The sequence below is a fragment of the Thermobia domestica genome, chromosome 1 (genome assembly GCF_964235325.1).
Source record: "Thermobia domestica chromosome 1, izTheDome1.hap1.1, whole genome shotgun sequence".
Lineage (NCBI taxonomy): Eukaryota > Metazoa > Arthropoda > Insecta > Zygentoma > Lepismatidae > Thermobia > Thermobia domestica.
In genome coordinates, this window is record NC_137454.1 from 21,991,073 (window position 1) to 22,010,416 (window position 19,344).

At 35.6% G+C, this 19,344-nt stretch overlaps 1 protein-coding gene and 1 pseudogene across 1 annotated transcript; one reads left to right on the forward strand and one right to left on the reverse strand.

Annotated features, from left to right (window-relative positions):
- Positions 1–14,502: 14,502 nt before the first annotated feature.
- Positions 14,503–14,937, reverse strand: LOC145694590 (uncharacterized). The gene has a single exon (XM_081771404.1). It carries the CDS (start codon positions 14,935–14,937, stop codon positions 14,503–14,505), a length of 435 nt encoding a protein of 144 aa, XP_081627530.1.
- Positions 14,938–16,869: 1,932 nt separating this feature from the next.
- LOC145665941 (uncharacterized) lies at positions 16,870–17,308 on the forward strand (annotated as a pseudogene).
- Positions 17,309–19,344: the final 2,036 nt, after the last annotated feature.

Below are 19,344 nucleotides of genomic sequence, written 5' to 3' on the forward strand. Positions count from 1 at the left end.
TCGTTGTTGTCCCAAATGTCTGTATCGTCTCGTCTCACGAAGAAAACTAATTTTGAACCCCTTGAACTCATTTGGGCAATTTTTAGCTTTAAACTCCGGATTTAACAGGCTCAATTTGAGAGCCCACACTCACAATTACAATATAGTTATGACATCCAGGTTTCAAAATCATATACAGGAAGTTAAAAGAACTCTGAAGAAGTGAGGGGTAGGGGGTAGGAAATAGTCAGTACTAAGCATAAAAAAATGCAAACTCAAGACAAAATCTCCTTGTGTCAACTGTGATTATTAAAACTTTCGGGGGTCAGTGGTATTTTAGCAAGGGCCTTTGCCTATTTAGGCTCTTTCTAGTTATGCCTATGGCTGGGAAGATAAGATTTACAAAATAATACCCTACTTACTTGAATATAAGCACCCCGCTAAACATTTGTGACATTTTTGAGAATCCGTTAATTATGCAGACAGTAGTACATGCAGGAATTTATTTCGGGGGGTTCCAAACTCAATATGAGGGGATTTTATATTAAAATTCCTAAAATTGTCCCTAATATTAGGATAAACTTACACAAAAGTCGAAATTTCGGGAGGGTCCGGACCCCCAGGATCCACTCCTTACATACGTCCCTGTATGCAGATACAAGCTCCCTCCATACAATCACTACAGAGAATTTGCGCAACTACCAAACCAATGAGCTAGAGCTACCAGCAATACTTCTATCCATTTCGAAAAATACTCCTGAACTCAGGATATGAGCAAAATTTATTCCTCGGGAATAACGCGGAGTGGAGGCAATTTCAATATGAGAATAAATTATATTGAATTGTGTAAAAATACTGTACCACTAAATTTATAGAAAAGTCGAGATTTAGGGAAGAAGAGTACGGACACCCAAGACCCACCCCCTGCATAAGTCTCCGCTTGGATTTATATACAGTGTTATGAACTGAAACATTAAACAATCGATAATCGAACTTCATATTGTCAAAATTCTCAATCATTTTTCTTGAAAGTAATTTATTATAAACGTTAATTAAAACTATTTGGTGCTATCTAATGGTATTTCTATTATTCATCTAAAAAATTACTATGCAATTCTTAACGTCCCTGTAGAATTTTATCAAAATATTTCGTTAAAAAGAAATGGGACGCTTATATTCGAGTAAATACGGTACACAACACAAACAAACAAAAATAAAACGGTGAACGATAATATAGTGCAAGAAAAGAAAAATATTGCAGAAAATCCATAAAATAATAGAATAGGATAGTGAGAAACTTCAAGAAAGAACGACGTGTTAAGGGTGCTATCAATCACGAACTTCAACCGACAGTTGTTTGTTGACTACAGAGTTATTTGACGTGGATATACGTAAACTAAAGAGCGTGCTTTATCCTTTAGTACTTCGATAAAATTAGTTGGAAGTTCATTTACACGTCAATTCATTAGCAAGGAAAAACACTGATCAAACATTTAAAGAAGCACTTTTAATTTATCAGAGTCTGCACAGATGGCAGCAGTTGCCGCTTTATCTTTAGCACCATCTATGAAGATTGTCGTGAACTATTTCAATATACGAAGACTTCAGATAATTTTCAAGGTTTGGTTAAAATCAGGGTGGAAAAAAAATCATGATTTTTTTAAAAAATCATTTTTGTTGATTTTTTTTATTTAAATCAAATCTTTCTCCTCGTATAATATAAGTCGCGAACTGAAGAAAAAACATTAGAAATTAGTATTAAATGCTAATTATGCCATTTAAGTGAAAGTATTGGGGTTGAATTTTGAATTATTCCAAATCGTTAACCTATATCGATCCCAAAAATGGCTCTTTTTAAAGGTAAATTATAGACTTTCAGTGAAGCAGCTACAGCATCATCCCTACTTATCCTAGGATAATGGTACATACATCACTCTCTTTAGAATAGAACAGCTTTTGAAACGGTAACATTCACATTTCCTTATCATGTCCCAGAAGCGGGAAATTTTTAGAGTAATCGGCATTTTTCTTCTTTTTTAAAATTTTGATCCCCTCTGGATTCCCCTGTGTTAAGAGCCTGCCTTACTAAAAATAATACAAAATTTACCGTTTTTCTTTTGTTTGATTATTCATCAGTGAAAGGAGATAATGAAATGAAAGTTACCACAATCATAGATAATGCTATTCTACAACAGAAAATATGAACCTGAAGAATGTTCAGTGTTGCCATCCATAGAAATTACAGTGTTGCCAGAAAAACAAATTCCCTAAAACCTAAGTTAAGGCAGCGAGTAGAGGAATGAATTCAACTGCATTTGATTACGTATCATGTTCTTTTGGTTTCTTCTGAACTACTTTTTAATAAACATAATTATTTAGTTTTAATAACTGTATGTTAAAACTATTTTGTTTATTACAAACTAAATAAAACTATTATTTAGAAAGTAGTTTACTGGAAACCAAAACAATATGATACGTAACCAAATGCAGTTGAGTCTGTTCCTCTACTCGCTGCCTTAACTTAGATTTTAGGGAAATTGTTTTTCTAGCAACACTGTAATTTCTATGGATAGCAACATTGAACATTCCTCAGATTCACATTTTCTGTTGTAGGATAACATTATCTATGATTGTGCTAAGTTGCATTTCATTATCTCCTTTCACTAATGAATAATCAAGCAAAAGAAAAATGGTAAATTTTGTATTATTTTTAGTAAGGCAGGCTCTTAACGCACAGACCTCAAAATCAACTGGTACATACTAAGGGAGTACCGGTACTAAATATGTGTACAAAATTTCAAGCTTCCATCTTTAATAGTAAGGGTGAGGAAACTATTGAGCTAAGAACATTCCCACAATGCCCCAGATGACACGGATGTAATATAAAAATTTCCTCAGACATCCCTATTTATCCTAGGATCATGATTTGTACATTATTCTCTTCAGAATAAAACAAATTTTCAAACGGTACCCTTCAAATGTCTCCATCATGCACCTTGGGCGGGTAAATCACGAAAAAGGGGATTTTCTGTTAAAAATATCTTCTTTTTTAAAATTTTTACCTCTGTGGACCCTCCCCCTGTTTTAAAGCAGAGATCTGAAACAAATCTGAAAAATATTGAGGGGTCCACTGAGTAAATGTCCAAAAATTTCAATCTTGTAGGCGCAAAAGTAAGCCCGCGAAAAATATTCCCCAAATACCCCAGATTCCCGTATAAAACAGGATCTCAGGTAACAGTTTCCTGAGACATCTCTATTTATCCTAGGGGCATAGTACGTACATCATTTTCTTCAGAATAGAACAGCCTTTCAAACGGTACCATTCATATGTCTCCATCTGAGGTGGGAACATCACGAAACAAGCCTTTTTTTTTTTTTTTGTTAAAAATATCATTGTTTAAAATATCGTTTCTGCCCCTCTGGACCCCGCTGTTTCCACGCAGAGATCTGAAAACATCTGAAAATTATTAAGGTGTGCAGTGAACGAGTGTGCAAAATTTCAGTCTTCTGAATGAAAATGTAACCCCCTTCCCCCCAAAAATAATAGTAATACGCATAACAAAAAATATCTTTTTAAATTTTTACGTCATCACACACTATGCCTCAACGCAGAAAGGCGTGGAAGCATATGTAACGTGTTCTAAAATGCCTCCAGTCTTGAAGAAAATGAACTAAAAAGCCTTATTGGTACTTTTTTAATCGAATAATGAAGATTCTACGCTATCACCTAAAAATAATTAAGCATTAAGGAAAAAGTACAGATTTTACAGGACAAGACAGTCAAAATGACACTTTTATTCACAAAAGTTATTAATATTTGGCAGGGGACTATTTTTAAGAACTTAGAACTAGCTTGAGGCATGAAATACATAAATTTCGCCTAAAGTTCTAATATTAAAAAAAAAAAATTGAAAGGGGATAGGACCCCTCTAAATACGCCCTATTATCTAGGAACAAACAAACAGACGCGAAAAAAAAAAAATCGTCTTAAATGTCGATGGTGATTTCCCCGTTGGAATAGTTAACGATTTTAAAACCCAAACCCAATCTTACGAAAAGAAGAAAGCAGGATTGCTCCGTTACCTCTTCAAAACGGGATTTTCCCTAATCATCCTCTGCATGACACTTGTTTTCATACTATACTGTACATTTGAGTCTCATTGTATTATGATTATTAGCTCCCATAATCGAAATAACAAAACAGAAACGGAATTTTACTTATTTTCACTTTAAATTAATTTATTTCGGAATTAGAGTTAAATCAATGATTTTTATTTAAAAAATCAAATGATTTAAATCTTGATTTAAATCAGACTGATTTAAATGAATCCACCCTGATTAAAATATATATTTAATGAAAAGAACTGGTGTAAAGAATCAATTCCGAATCTAAAAGCTAAAATGTAAAATCTAAGATGTTTTTCATTTTTCCTTTCACTGGTATAATTATTTCGTATTTAATAGTGCAATATGTATTTTTCTTTTAAATAGTGAACCCAAATGCGTTGAGGCAGGGCCGTACTGGCCAGGTGGGAAACTGGGAAATTTCTCGTTCGGCCCTGGACGGTGAATTTTTTTAGTGCGCCCTTTGCCTTGTATCGTAAGTAGCGGTATATGTACAGAATGGCACACGTCACGCACTCCTCGTATACGGGAGTAACGGAACGGAGGACGATAACACGTAGAGTACCTGCAATACAGTCAGCTGATCCCAGACCAGCGTTGCCAGCCCATGATGTTGCGAAAACAGTCTTTCACATTTTTCGTAATTCAACCCTTGAGAGGTTCCTGATTTCCCACTCTGCTTTAAAATTTTGCTAATATTGAAGGATTCAGCTAAATTGAAATCTCAAATGTTGCCATAACTAGAATCTAAATATACATTTTACACCACCGTTGTTTTACATATAGAAAATGTACAGAACCGGATTAAGACTATTGGGAGCCCTGGAGCGGGAAAATACAAAGAAAGCCCCATCAAAAACTTATATGATGAGCCCTCTCTCAACATGTTGAAAGGGGTTCGTGAATTATATAGGAGTGACTCATTTCATGTTTTTTTAAAACTCTTATGGTGAAAATGTTTTCAGTAATTCTTAAAATTTTTGGGGCCCGTTTGGTCACGGAGTCCTGGAGCAAGAAATGAAAACTTAAGATTTTTCTTTTCTTCTTTTTTTTTAAAAAAAAGAGGAGGAAGATATATATATCCTCACAGGAGTAATCAATTACTATGCTGCAAGTAAGTAGTTTTTTAAATGGTGTATTTTAAAATGCGTGTTAATTTCATCATAAGGTGCCTTGTGCAGATGCAAACTTAAGTCAGTTTCCTTTCCGTTCCGCCAAAAAATGCTTAAAGGAAATAAATAAAAATTCATTCGTTCATACCTTACTTTAAAATGATCTACCTTCATATGGGTTTTCCTAAGGACTGTGTGGTTCAGTGTGAAATAAGTCCTTTGTGGATCCATGGGCTTGGTTTATGCGAAATAAGTACAATATACTTTACTATACACTTCCTTTGAGTTGTGCGTATCAGAATTTTGTGGGTCCTTTTTTTTTTATATACCTGTGTTAAATAGGCTTCTCCCACATGTAACAGAAAGATTCTAAGATCATGAGTTAAAACATTGGAACAAGGTAAAGAACGATTCTCAGTCGTTCAATGATTCTGTGATATTTAAAGGTTTCCAGGATATAAAAAGTGGGTTAGATCATAGCTGCTGTAAAGTGAATTAAACAGAAACAAACATATTTAAAAAAGTAACTGAAAAATATACATTTTGATGTTACTGATGATACAGAATTTCGGATTTTTTTAAAAGGTAATGAGCTATTTTAATATTTTGATGCTCTATAGACAGCAGTTTAATGGAGGTATCTTTTGCAAGGTTCGTGTTTATAGCAGTTCCACCACATTTATGTGAAAGTTGTGTGAAAGTATTGGGAGAGACATATCCTCTGCAAGGATTCATCCTAGGTGCATACTTTCAAGTTGTTGTGTTGCTTCTGGGTATGACAGAAGAACATCAGAATATTACTTGTTCCATCATCTTTACAACAGGAATCTGCTGTTAATAGAGGACAAAGAAGGAGTGTTGCATTTTGTATAAATCATAAATTATGTCTGATGATTCATATATGTGTTTGTATATGCACCAGGTGTGCCTATGAGGAGTTTATGGCACAGTGCGCCATTGTTAAGTTACATAGGGGGAGGTGTGAAGATTGTACGCTATAGTCCAGAAGGTATAACATCGTTGACTTTCCGCGCTTGGACCTGCTCGTCACTGGGAGTGTGGTAAGAGGATAACCAATCACTATCAACCATCTACTGCGCTCAGCGAGCCACGAGTAACCAAGCTGGCCACTCCCCATAAACGTCACTACAACTTTTCGCGGGAAGACAACGACGTTATACCTTTCGTACTATAGCTTTCTTGAGATCCTCTATCCAGCTCGCCCAACACGTGACGAGGCACTACGCTTGCGCGAGTACACAGCCACTCTTCTTTCAGCTGTAGTACTACCTTAGAAAAAAAATGAAATAAAATTTTTGAGGTTTGACTAGAAATGGTAAGGCATAGTAAGAGATGGTGTTCTGGTATGAACTCATAACACCAAGAATAAGATTCATCTTCATACCTCTACCGGAAGTAGTTGAAATGTGCTATTTCCGGTTTCAGCACTGATTGCTATACTAAAAAATAGCAATAAATTACAAAAAGCAGTTTTATTTGTATAGATTGTATAACTAACTAACTCTATGGCCTATGGAACCCGGAGGTTGAATGCCGCGTTCACAAAACCTCTCCACTGACTTCTATCCTTAGCCAACTGGATCCAGTTTCTACTTTGTATTCCAATCTCTGCTAGATCCATCTTAATTTTGTCCTCCCATCTGCGCCTAGGTCTTCCTAATGGACGTTTTCCAATTGGTCTTTCAGTTAAGACTTTGAAAGCGTTTCTACTTTCTTCCATTCTAGCTACATGACCCGCCCACCTAAGCCTCCTAGACTTGACGACCCTAACAATGTTGGGTAAACCATATAAATTATGTAGTTCCTCGTTATGAAGTTTCCGCTATTCCCCATTCCCGTTACTTTTGGGTCCGAATATTCGTCTCAGGATCTTGTTCTCAAATACTTTCAGTCTATGATCTTCCCTCAGAGTAAGTGACCGTGTTTCGCAGCCATAGATTGTATATAACAAAACAAAACAAAACAAAACAAAACAAAAAAAAAAAAAAAAGTAAATTGAAGAGAAAGGTACTTCCTACCACTTCTGGTTTCAATATTTATTTCCATGGAGCAAAAACCATAATAAGAAGAGACATTAAGAGGCCTTATCACTGCGAAATTAAAATACCGCTAATTTTACAGTAATTATGCGATATCTTCAAATAGATAAAAGAAAATCGAAAAGTGCAACAAGACCTCCCTAGACAGTATTATTTTGCGTGAGATACCGTTATCACGACTCATTTATCTGCTTTCGATTTCCAGCCATTTAGAAAATCGGCATTTATTTTCGCGTTTCTAAATAACAGCAAACGAAAAGATACTAGGTGACTCGTGATAACGGTAACTCATGCAAAATAACATCGTCTAGATAGGTCTTGATCCACTTTTCGATTATCTTTTATCTATTTGAAGATATCACATAATTACTGAAAATTAGCGGTATTTTAATTTCGCAGTGATAGAGACACTTAAAAATATATATATATATTGGTTCAGGATCCCAACAATAGATTTCATTTCAGCTTTTATCATTTAATGAAATAGGAAGTGCTATTAATTAATTACTAATAACATTGTTTCTGACTTTTATAAAGCAAAGTCTGTGTGTTTCCTTAGAGGCAAAAGATTACAATTTAGTTCGGATCGCAATTGGTGAACGTGAAGCAGATGTAAATGGGATTTTTTTTTTAAAAAAAAATAATAATAATAATTGTAACGAGCATATCGAAGTTTCTATTATTTGACCCCCTCAGCATTTGTGAGTTCGTATGTTCCTTTGTTTATTGTACCGGAAGTGGAAATACCCATTCTTTGCATGGGTCAGATAAAATATCTATGTAAACAAACTAAAGAAAACTGAAGAAAACAATTACTAAAGAAAAAAGAAATATCGGTCATTTTCTACTACTTTTATATATCCCGGTAAACCACCCCTGAGACCCCCTGGTTTCGAAGTCAACGCCTGTGGAAGTATCACTATTCACCTTAGCAACCTCGAAAACTATAAATTTGACATTAATATCGAACCTTTTGGATTATTTGTACATATCTTGGTAACCTCCCCCGCAGGTGACCTGTGGCCTGCATGCAATGGTAGCTGAATTTGAAAGTCATCGCTAATGGAACTGTCACCATTGATCTCAGCGACCGCCAAAACTATGAATTCGACACTAATATAGAGCATTTTGTACTACTTTTACATGTCCCGGTAAACGACCTCCTGAGAATCCCCTGGGTCCAATTTTTCTTTCTTTCTTTCTTTCTTTCTTTCTTTCTTTCTTTCTTTCTCTCTTTCTTTCTTTCTTTCTTTCTTTTCTTCTTCTTCTTCTTCTTCTTTTTTTTTTTTAAAAAAAAAAACCGCTTCATCTTGATCTGAGGCCTGGACCAAAGTTCCCATGAGCAAAATTTGGTAACTCTTGGTCCACTCGTCTCCTCCTCAGTCTGCACACAGACAGAAAGATAGACAAACAAACTCTATTTTATTTATATTAGATAACTCTCGTAAAAGTAATCCAATTTTAATGAAGCTCGGTATATGTTTTATTCCAACTTGCAGAAATAACACTACTTTTTTTTGGTTCAAATCCTTCAAGAATGAGAGGGTAAATGGAGTAAAATCCACCGCATGTTGCAAGTTTGAAACTAAACATGAAAGGTAACTTTCCTATATAAACGAAGTAAAACTTACCCAATTATAATGAAACTTGGTATGCACCTTCCTTCAACTAGCAGAAATAGCCCCTTGGTTGTGAGTTGCAATACACGAAGAATAACAGGATGAATTGGGCAACATACCCTTTTTTCTGTTACAAGTTTGAAATATACATGCAAGGCAGTTTCCAATATGAATATCGTAAAATGTATTCGATTACGACAAAACATAGGAGATTTTTTTTTTTAAAAAAAAGAACAATCTGATTATCCCCAGAGCTTGGTGCTAAACTTTGCCAAGAAAGAAAGGATGAATTGTTCTCGAAACTTTCGTTAAACACATTCAGTTTGATGCAATGTTCTTTCTTGTAATTCCTAATACTTGGGATTATATTCAATCAAGATCCGGGACTTTAACTTTCTAATATGAGATGGATTAACCTCCTCCCCGTCTATTTTAAAATTTGATGCACCACATATTTCATAAAAATGTTAGATTTTCGTTTAATATACGTGGTGTACCGGTATATACGCTGAGACTTCTTAATCATTTCTAGTATTTGGATCTAATTCAGGGTCGGCTTTCGGATTTTAATTTCGGGTAGTTCCGCTCCCTCGCTTATAAATACATATACATATTTGATCAATATTGAGTACTTTTGCTGAAGTGTTTGAATCTATTCTTTATAAACGGATTGAAAATCACATAAAACTATCAATTTCAGAATTCCAGCATGGTTTCGTCCAGGGTAGATCGACAGTCACAAATCTCAGTATTCTTAACAATTTTGTAGCAAGAACCCTAGATCAAGGTGGTCAAGTAGATATTATCTACACCGATTTTGCGAAAGCATTTGATAGAGTAAATCACAAGGTACTAATAGAGAAACTTCGTCAATTTAACTTCTCCGCAGAGTTAATTGGGCTGTTCGAGTCGTATTTGAGAGACCGAAGGCAGTTCGTTGTATATAAGGGATACAAGTCAACCGAATACTTGCAACTATCTGGTGTTCCACAAGGGTCAAATTTGGGTCCACTACTATTTGTAATATTTATAAATGATCTTCCTAGATGTATAACGTATTCCCACAAATTGTTGTATGCCGATGATCTCAAACTTTTTAGATGTATAAATTCCATAAATGACTGTAATCAACTTCAACAAGACATAAATTCAGTGGTGCAATGGTGTCAAAGTAATTTATTGAATGTAAATATTAGTAAATGTTAAATCATGAGTATTACAAAACGTAAAAAGCCAGTGCAATTTAAATATTCAATTGATGACACTCAACTACCCGTTGTAAGTACTGTCAATGATTTAGGAGTAATGTATGATACGAAATTTACATTTGAACCTCATATTGATAACATAATAAATGAAGCGAACAGAAATCTTGGGTTTATTCTAAGAATTAGTAGGGATTTTCGTAAACCTGCCACACTTCATAAATTGTATCAAACTTACGTTCGATCCAAACTCGAATACGCGACGCTTGTATGGAACCCAGATACAAAAATTAACTCACTAAAAATAGAAAAAATCCAGTCCAAATTTCTCAGATATCTTGTATATAAGGAAATAAATATTTTCCCAAGAACTGAAAACACTAATTCATTAAATAGGAATTTTGAAACTCTAACACTCAAACAAAGAAGAACATTATCTAACATGATATTTTTATACAAGATACTTAATAATAAGCTAGACTGCAACGAATTGCTTTCGAGCTTTCAAATAAACGTTCCAGGTAGAAAAACACGTCCAGAAAACTATAACTTCTTTTATTGTGCAAAAGCAAAGACTAATATCCTAAATAAGTCGCCAACATGGAGGATTAGTGCAACCTACAACAGACTCTTAAAAATTACAAATAACATAGACATTTACGCTGATTGTCTCACAAGGTTTAAGAGGGAAATTGTAAATATATTATTTCATGAAAGATGAACACTGTAATTGGGTATAATACCTGTTGTGTTCTGTTTCAATAAATAAATAAATAATAAGAAATTAATTTTACAGTAGTGGTTGATGCTATTTGTTAAATAAGTATCTGCCATTAATGTAAATAGTGGATAATATATTTATTTTTATTGTATCTTTTAATGTTTACATATTTTTCAAAATTTTTGGGTAGGCCTGTGCGGTGCCTACCCGCTAAAGCCGCCACTATCTAAAATCAATCGAGAGGAACCTTGTTTCTCCTCCCCCCAGGTAGGGCTGCCATCTTTCGTTAAACCCAAAGAGGGGCACACTTATCGAACATACGTAGATCACCGGTTCCTTACACTCAAATTTGCACACGGAATAATTTACTGATAACTTTTCTTTAAAAAGATGTTCGAATATTGGTACTTTTTCTGAGGATATCCAATTGTCTTAAATGTTCGGAATTGATTTCCCCCATTTTATTAAAAAATAAATAAAAACAGATTTTTAGAGATGTTTTATTGTAGATTAGATACTTACTCGTATGATTGAAATTAGTGAGAAAAAAGAAGGAAGATCTCTTGCTTCAACAATGTAGCAGAAATAGCCGGAAACAGGAAATTGCTATTTATGAAGTTCTGTAAGTTTCCAATAGATGGCAGCAAATAATCTATGCATTTCTCTGCCCTCTGTAGACAAATGACAGAACTCCTTGGAGTAACAAAAATTCTGTAGTCCAGATTTTTGCGTATTTCCTTATTTTCTTCTAAAGTTATATCAATATATTGCTGTAATGGATATAAATTGTCATATTGGGATCTTGACAATAATGCTTCAGGATTTGGAAGACTGTTTCGAACTCTCATTTCATACAATTCCTTTATTTAGTAAAAATGCTGTTCTAGATTCATTTTTTTATATACAATATTTATAATGTGTATGACTCGTCTACAGTGGCGTAACAATGGCCTTTGGCGTCCCTAGGCAAAATTCCTAGTGGCGCCCCCTCACCCATCGAATAGGGCCCACGCATGACAATCTACAACTTATGCGTACGCGCAGAAACGGCCATAAACCGAAAATTATCAGTGGGAGGGTATTGACCGTTTTTCTTTTTATATCTTTGTGGTATCTCAAGGGCCGCGGTGGCTCAGTGGTAGACTCTCGTTCTTGGGATTCCTGGTTCGATCCCAGATCGCGCCAAATGAACTTTGTGGTGGACAAACACCGTGTGTGTGGGTTTTTAACGGGTTTTTCCCGTTTCCTCCCACTTTGTTGATTCCACAATTTCATTCATTTCTCATCATCACCGTCTCCTTTAGCCTAGCCGGCATAACCGTGGGACGTAAAATTCAAAGATTTCATTTCATTTATTGTGGTATGCCTTAAAAACAAACTGGACAGTGCCCTGTTCATTAAATATATACTCATATAAATTCGGACTTTTTCCAGTGGTAATCTAAATAAACAGTAATGTATCAATCAGTATTACCAAAAGGATTTCAAATGAATATAAATAGTATGTTACGATTTCATATAATTATAAAATAAAAAATAATAAACCTTGTGAAATCGTCCTATAAGCATTTATCTATTTTCAGTTTTTTTTTTAAATCGACAAATTGTGTACAAAATCAGAAATGTTTCTCTCTCACTTTTGCTTCTGCAAATTCTTTTATCAGATCGAGATATCTAGGGATGCGCACGAGACAAGATTTGTGGTTGTCTCGTCTCGAAAATGAGCTGTAAAAGTGATGTCTCGACTCGAAAAATGTATATTTCTCCATTGGAAGAGCCGTGTCTCGACTCGAATTTTGTCAGGAAAATCCTGTGTCGACTCGTCTCGTGCGCATCCCTAGAGATGTCTAATTCATGAGCTCTTTTTCGCTCAATACTCAGCATGGCCACACCCTAAAGGCGTTATTGGGTCATACTGTTTCTGAGATATGTCTTGATTAAGTTTAACTTAGGAGCAACTGTAACAGGAAGAGCAGCACATACAAGCAAAGCGCAGTCACCAGATTTGCAAATGCTGAGCTGAGGTCAGATTCGGTAATAAAATGAAGAATCTCTTCGTGGGTTAAAAGATTTGAAAGTCTGTCTTGAAAAATGTCTCTGAAAGTCAACACTTCTCGTGGAATGTCATTGGATAAATTGTCTGTATACAGAAGAGCTAAGCCATAAAACTGCTTGGTGATCTTTTCTTTAGGAGTGGTTCGTAGCATTGACGCGCATAAGAACAAAAATTCTCTTAAAAAGTTCCCTCATTCCTTCGAAGCGTACAATTTTGTTTACTATTACGGAGTCGAGGAGAGGCAATAGCGCTTTGATCTCGAATTCTTTGATACCGTAAATCGAATATCTTGTGCCAATTCGTCAAAGAATATTTTCGGCACTGACTTCCTTCTTTCTTCTAACTTATCTGAAACACCAAATTTGCGCGCACAAGCACTGGGTTCCTAGAATATTTGAGACACATTCTGTCTAAAATCTTGTACCACTGTACAGCACTTTTTTTTTTTTTTTTTTTTTTTTTTTTTTTTTTTTTTTTTTTTAAGTTTTCGTTGACACTCTGGCAAGCACATGCTAGAGGTCTACAGCTTTTTTGACACAACATTAATGCTTCTTAGAACTTTCTCCCCACAACACAAGAATTTCCACGGAATCAATCCATTTTTCGTTTAGATATAACATATGCTTCTGTCCGTTCTTTTCCTGTTCCAGTAAGACACATGGCATTAAGACATTTCATAACGTCCACATATCTCTTTCTTAGTGCGAACACGGCAATATGACTTAAATCCCAGAGATTTTCTTTAGTGTCGTTTCATTTTCCGGATATGTATCTTTGGGAATACAGTCTTATAAAGCCTTCCAGCGTTTCCTGCTGCTATCAAAGAAGTCACATACAGAGACTCACTTTAATATTCGGCCACCACATTGTATTGGAGTTTTATCTTATATTATGAACTACAGTAAAGTAAAGTGATAATATTGTTTATGCTATGTGAAACCTCTATATTTTCTGCAACTTCTTACAAAAAATAAACCATATAATTTTAACTCTAACGTACAAAACTCAAAATATTTCTTCTCAAACACAAAAAAATATAATCACTTTAATATTCGGCCACCACATAATGTGGAACTTTCTTGTCGCCTTCTTCGATGCAAGAAAAGTGTTTTAATACCTAGTTGGATACCCTTTATTGCGTATCACACCCTTCAAGTGATTTTTGCATATTTACAGTTATTTTTGCGGTATATCCAGGAGTAATATTAGCCCATTCTTCTGTTAACCTTCTCTCAAGTTCCTCCTTTGATGTTACCGCCACTTTCCGAACTTTAGCGTCGAGTTCATCCCACAAATTTTCAATGGGATTGAGGTCCGGACTTTGTGGTGGAGTTTCGATAACTTTGGAGCAGTTGTACAGAAGCCGCTCATGTACAACATACGCCTTATGTTTTGGGCCGTTGTCGTGATAAAATTTAAGTCTCTCGGATTCCAAATTTGTCAGCACTCTTGTGTAAAGTCTCTTTTAGAATACTGAGGTATTGTTCTTTTGTTATTATAGCACTTATAAACCTGAGTTCATCCACACCGACAGCAGATATACACCCCCAAACCATTATGTTACCACCACCATATTTGACTGTTGCTAGTAAATTCAGTTTCCTTAGTTCTTCATTAGCCTTTCGTCACACTAGAACCCTGCTATCTGACTTTAAAATGCTGAATTTCCTTTCCTCAGCAACAATAACATCTTTCAATCTTCCTGGTTCCATTTGCACGTAGATTTTAGCGAACTGAAGCCGTTTCTTTCTGCTCACTTTGTTGACAAATGGTTTCTTTCTAGCTACCTTTCCGTGGTATCCTTCGTTTCTCAGTACTTTCCGAACAATCTGTGGGTGTACATCCTTTCTACATCCTTGCAACAATTCCGCTGCAATCTTCGGTGCACTTAATTTTGGGTTTTTCTTAACTTTTCTCACACACACATGTTTGTCTCGTTCATTTAGCTTGCTAGGGCAACCCTTCTGCTTCACGGATTCTATCCTGTTTTCGTTCTTATAACGTCGCAAGATATCACCGACTGTACTTCCTGGTATATTCAAGAGACGGGCAATATACATATTGGAATACCCCTTTTATGACGAAAAATGACCAGCTGGCGTTGCTCAAACGTTGTGTTACAACCTTTTCGCCCCATTGAAGGTTTTATACTGCAAAGCCAATACCCATTCACACTTTCTAACACGAAGACGAGAAATGAGTTAACAATACGACGTTCCTTCCCCCAATCATATTGTCCTGTAAACTGGAGATACAGCAGTAAGATCATCAAGTCACTCTAGTGGCCGAATATTAAAGTGGCATGATATGAAGGCAGTTTGTAGAAACATAGGAGTTAGTTAAGCATAGTTTACATTTACACCTTCAACACATTACAAAATAGTACAAGAGACATGATAGTTGTTCCTTGTCATCGCTTACAAATTTCTATATATTTACATTAATGCGTCCTTTGACATAAATGAGAACAATATGGGGTGGCCGAATATTAAAGTGAGTCTCTGTATATCTTGTAGAGTGGCAAAGAAATTAACAGCTTCTATGTTAACTTTTGCAGTATCCGATAACACTAGGTTCAGATTATATGCTGCGCAGTGAACATATATGGCATTCTTGGCATGTTTTTGAATCCACGTTTGCAAGCCAGAAATACGACCATTCATAACAGCTGCTCCATCGTAGCCTTGTCCTCTGCACTTCTTAATGTCAGTCTATTTTTTTAAAGAGAACTTTTAGTATTAAATCTTCATAATTTTCTGCACAGTGTTCGTCCATATCATAAAATCCATGAAAGCTTTCTACAATTTCGAACTGTGGGAAATGCAGGAAAGGTGTCTTTTCGGCGCCCTCCTCCTAGTTCTAGCCTATATTTACATTTTATTGCAGTGATATTAGAAAATACGTTCGAAAATTTATTTGGGGGTGCGCGCGTTTGAGCGCACCCTGACGTTGGTGCCCCGGACAGTTGCCCAGTTTGCCCTATCCCCGGTGCTTGTGCTTGGTTCTGTATAGTCGCGGTACGTGGCAATTGTGCTGAGACTCATAATCATGGCAACACTTTTTTTTTTTAACTCGTTTTAATTCAGATCTTGTAGGTCATAGAATTTGTCATTATTGTTGAAAGCCCGTTGCGCAGGGGGATTTTTATTTAAAGTTAGTAAGCTCAGTACATGTAATATAGGACTGATATCCTATTAACACAGTAGGATTAATTTTTTAATCAAACAGTGCTATAACCTCGACGAGTTTACAGTAGTGACAATAATTTGATACGCAAATGTAATAAACTGCCAGCGAAGTGAGCAGGATTTTTTTATTCTTGCCATGTTCGGAAATGAAGATCGTGAAAACTTGGGGCTCTATTTATATAATTTACTTCCTTTTTTTAATTAAAAACCTGGGCCGCGCCCTAAAATGCCAAAACGCCTTGCGCCCGTAGGTAAGGCCTACCTTGACTACCATATTTTAGTGCATATTTACCTCTTTACTACATATTTTAATGCATACTTACCTCTTTGCTGCATATTTTAATGCACATTTACCGGTTTGCTGCATATCTCGCAATTTTTGAATAGATTAGGCAGAACACGTATTCCTGTTCTGTCTAAATGTAAGATAAGATCCAAAATGTGCAACAAAATGCTGAAGATAGAACAGGAAGATATTATCCAATGTATACACAAGAGTACTTTTGTTCTGTCTGTCGAATATTTGAAGTTCGAGTTAATTAAAACTAGATACGAAAATTGTAGCATCAACGCCATTGAAACAGTTCCTTTACTCCTGAGAGAAAGCAAAACGTCTTTTGAGGAATCTTGATAAAGAAACGAGATTATCTGCCATTTTTCATCATCATCCGTCATTTTCATTAATTTCTACGTTGTACAAAGCAATTATTTATACCAACACTCAGTGATTTGGGTGATTCAGACTTACGTCTGCACCTGAAGATATATAATCTGGGTTGTGGTCAAGAAGAAAGAAAGAAGAAAAAAGTTTTGGCATTTGACTGTAGGGTTTACAATACTTTGTTGATGGGTCGATGGCGAAAATAATCAATGATATATTAAAAGCTAGTAAAATCGTTGTGTTTGCCAAAAGTGATTGTTCTTACAGCTTGAGAGTGAAGCAGTTGTTAGATGCGATTGGTCAAGAGTACAAAAGTGTTGATCTGGATCGAATGCAGGAAGGACTGAGTATCCAGAAGGCTTTGGGAACCATGACAGGAATTGATACTGTCCCTCAAGTATTCGTGAATGGTAGATTTATTGGCGATTCTGACACTGTTCATGAGAAATATGCTAAAGGGACTTTGAAACAAATACTCAATGATGTTAAAAATTGATTGTGGGGCATCTTCTTTTCTTCAGTGTTTAATGTTTCCTTCTTGATTGGTATAAAGTTTAATAAAAAACGTTAACTTAAAATCTAACAAAACATAATCATTTACACGGTAATAGTATACATGAGAACTCCCTGATCTGCGTTTCTTCTGTGTTCTATTACCACTTCTATATGAAATACCATAAATTTTCTACGTAGTGCAATAGTAAGAAGTATCCATGTGCACAAGACATGCGATATGCGTTAAATTCCTCCCCCCCCACACACACATAGTCATAGATAAAGTACAAGGGCACTACACATGCAGATATAAAGTACAGATACGTTCTTTTTTATTTTCGTATCAGTCGATAAGTAAATAAAAGTCGCTTTGTTACCCTTTTGTAAGTTCGTACATACTCAATGAATAATTAGTAAAAGTATGAGCGTCCTGCTCCTTCGGGAACTGATGCAGCTTCATGTATACTATATCCGAAATGGATATTTTGCTCATTTGTGTGCTTGATAACATGTAACGAGAGCAGAATTTGTGTTTATTTTCCTGTATAAGCGATTATAAACATGGAACTACTTGGCAAGCGAAGGGAACTACTTCGCGCAAGGTAACCCCATGGTTGAATTATGCGAAAGTAACGAGCACTTGTATTCTGAACATGGCTGCATGTGTACAGAGACGCCCCAGTTTGTACCCTTACGAAGAAACGAGAAATTACACTCTTATTAACTTTAACAAAATGGGTCCAAATTTCTCTAACCGTAAGTTAACCAATCCGTACTCTACTCTACTTATCCTTACCTTACTCTATCGTACACTATTATACTATTTTAAAGAGGTACTGAAAATTGGTGATTTTTAAATCTTCGTAGCTGTTATTACGCTTTTTATCGAAAACCAGGCGGACGACAAACTTCGGAATAAATGTCCTAAAAGAAAGTGCAGATTAAGAATATGAGGTCCAATTGATAGGATATTTTACATAATTATTCTTGGGGTAAATAATACCTTTATGCAGGCGGACCGCCATCATCGTGAAGGGTTAGAGAGTGCAGGTTTATAGTGGTGGGTGGGCACAAATTCTCGTCATCCTCCCTTGAAGTACTAAATATTTAAACTATGGAAACTTTAAATAAAATTATAGATATATACACACTATTCGTTGAGTTTTATGTGTAAGATAAACCTGTTGCTTCAATATCTAAATGTCTAACATAGCAATATGGGCTCCATCGTGCTCCAAACATGAATAATATGTTGCCATGCTTTGTGGGACATTCTTTTTTCAGCATTGCAAGAGTAACCCATCTAAAAGCAAATTTCACAGCTTCTTTCAATGCATCAATCGTTGCATAACGTTGTGTGTTTCAACAACATTCTTGATGATTCTCCAGAAGGAATTGTTGGAGGTTATTAAGTCTGGACTTCGAGGTGGCCAGCCAAGTGAAGCAGGCAATGAAGGCAATCCGCGGCCAATCCAGAGTCCTGAAAACACCTCATTGAGACGATTATTACTATTGTGCGTAAGTTTCAAGTTGGTTCGCATCGTTCGACAAGTTTTTTGGTATAGAAAAGAAAGAAACGATTGGAACCTGAAATGCAGCGGCTAAAAAACCGCAAACGTTGAGATAATCACTGATGGTCTTCTTTGAAATCCTTGTACCGCCTGCTGTGACCCAAACTTTACTTTTGCAGTTGCTTTACAAGAAGTTTTGTTTACCAAAGCCTCGCTTTATTAAAATCATTTAGTAAGATTATTGGTAGGACGTCCTTCCGTCTGTTACTCTACGGAATATGATAACTCTTGAACGAAAGTGAATTTTTAAATTCTATATCCTAACAATATATAAAACTACATGAACTGACATAAATTAAAAGGGTACGACTTCCGGTGTACGTGGAAAGTTGAAAATTGGCATGGTTGTAACTTATCGGGACAAACACACGGGAAAATTGCTAAAAGTGAATATATATATATATATATTTTAATTTTTAGGGAGGATGAAGAAATTCTCCATGTTATTTAAATGTAGAGATGCAAAAAAGCCGGCTTTTTTGAATCGGTGGTTTTTTTCACATAAAAAGCCGGCTTTTTTGGGAAAAAAACGAGAATTTTGGAAATTTTGGC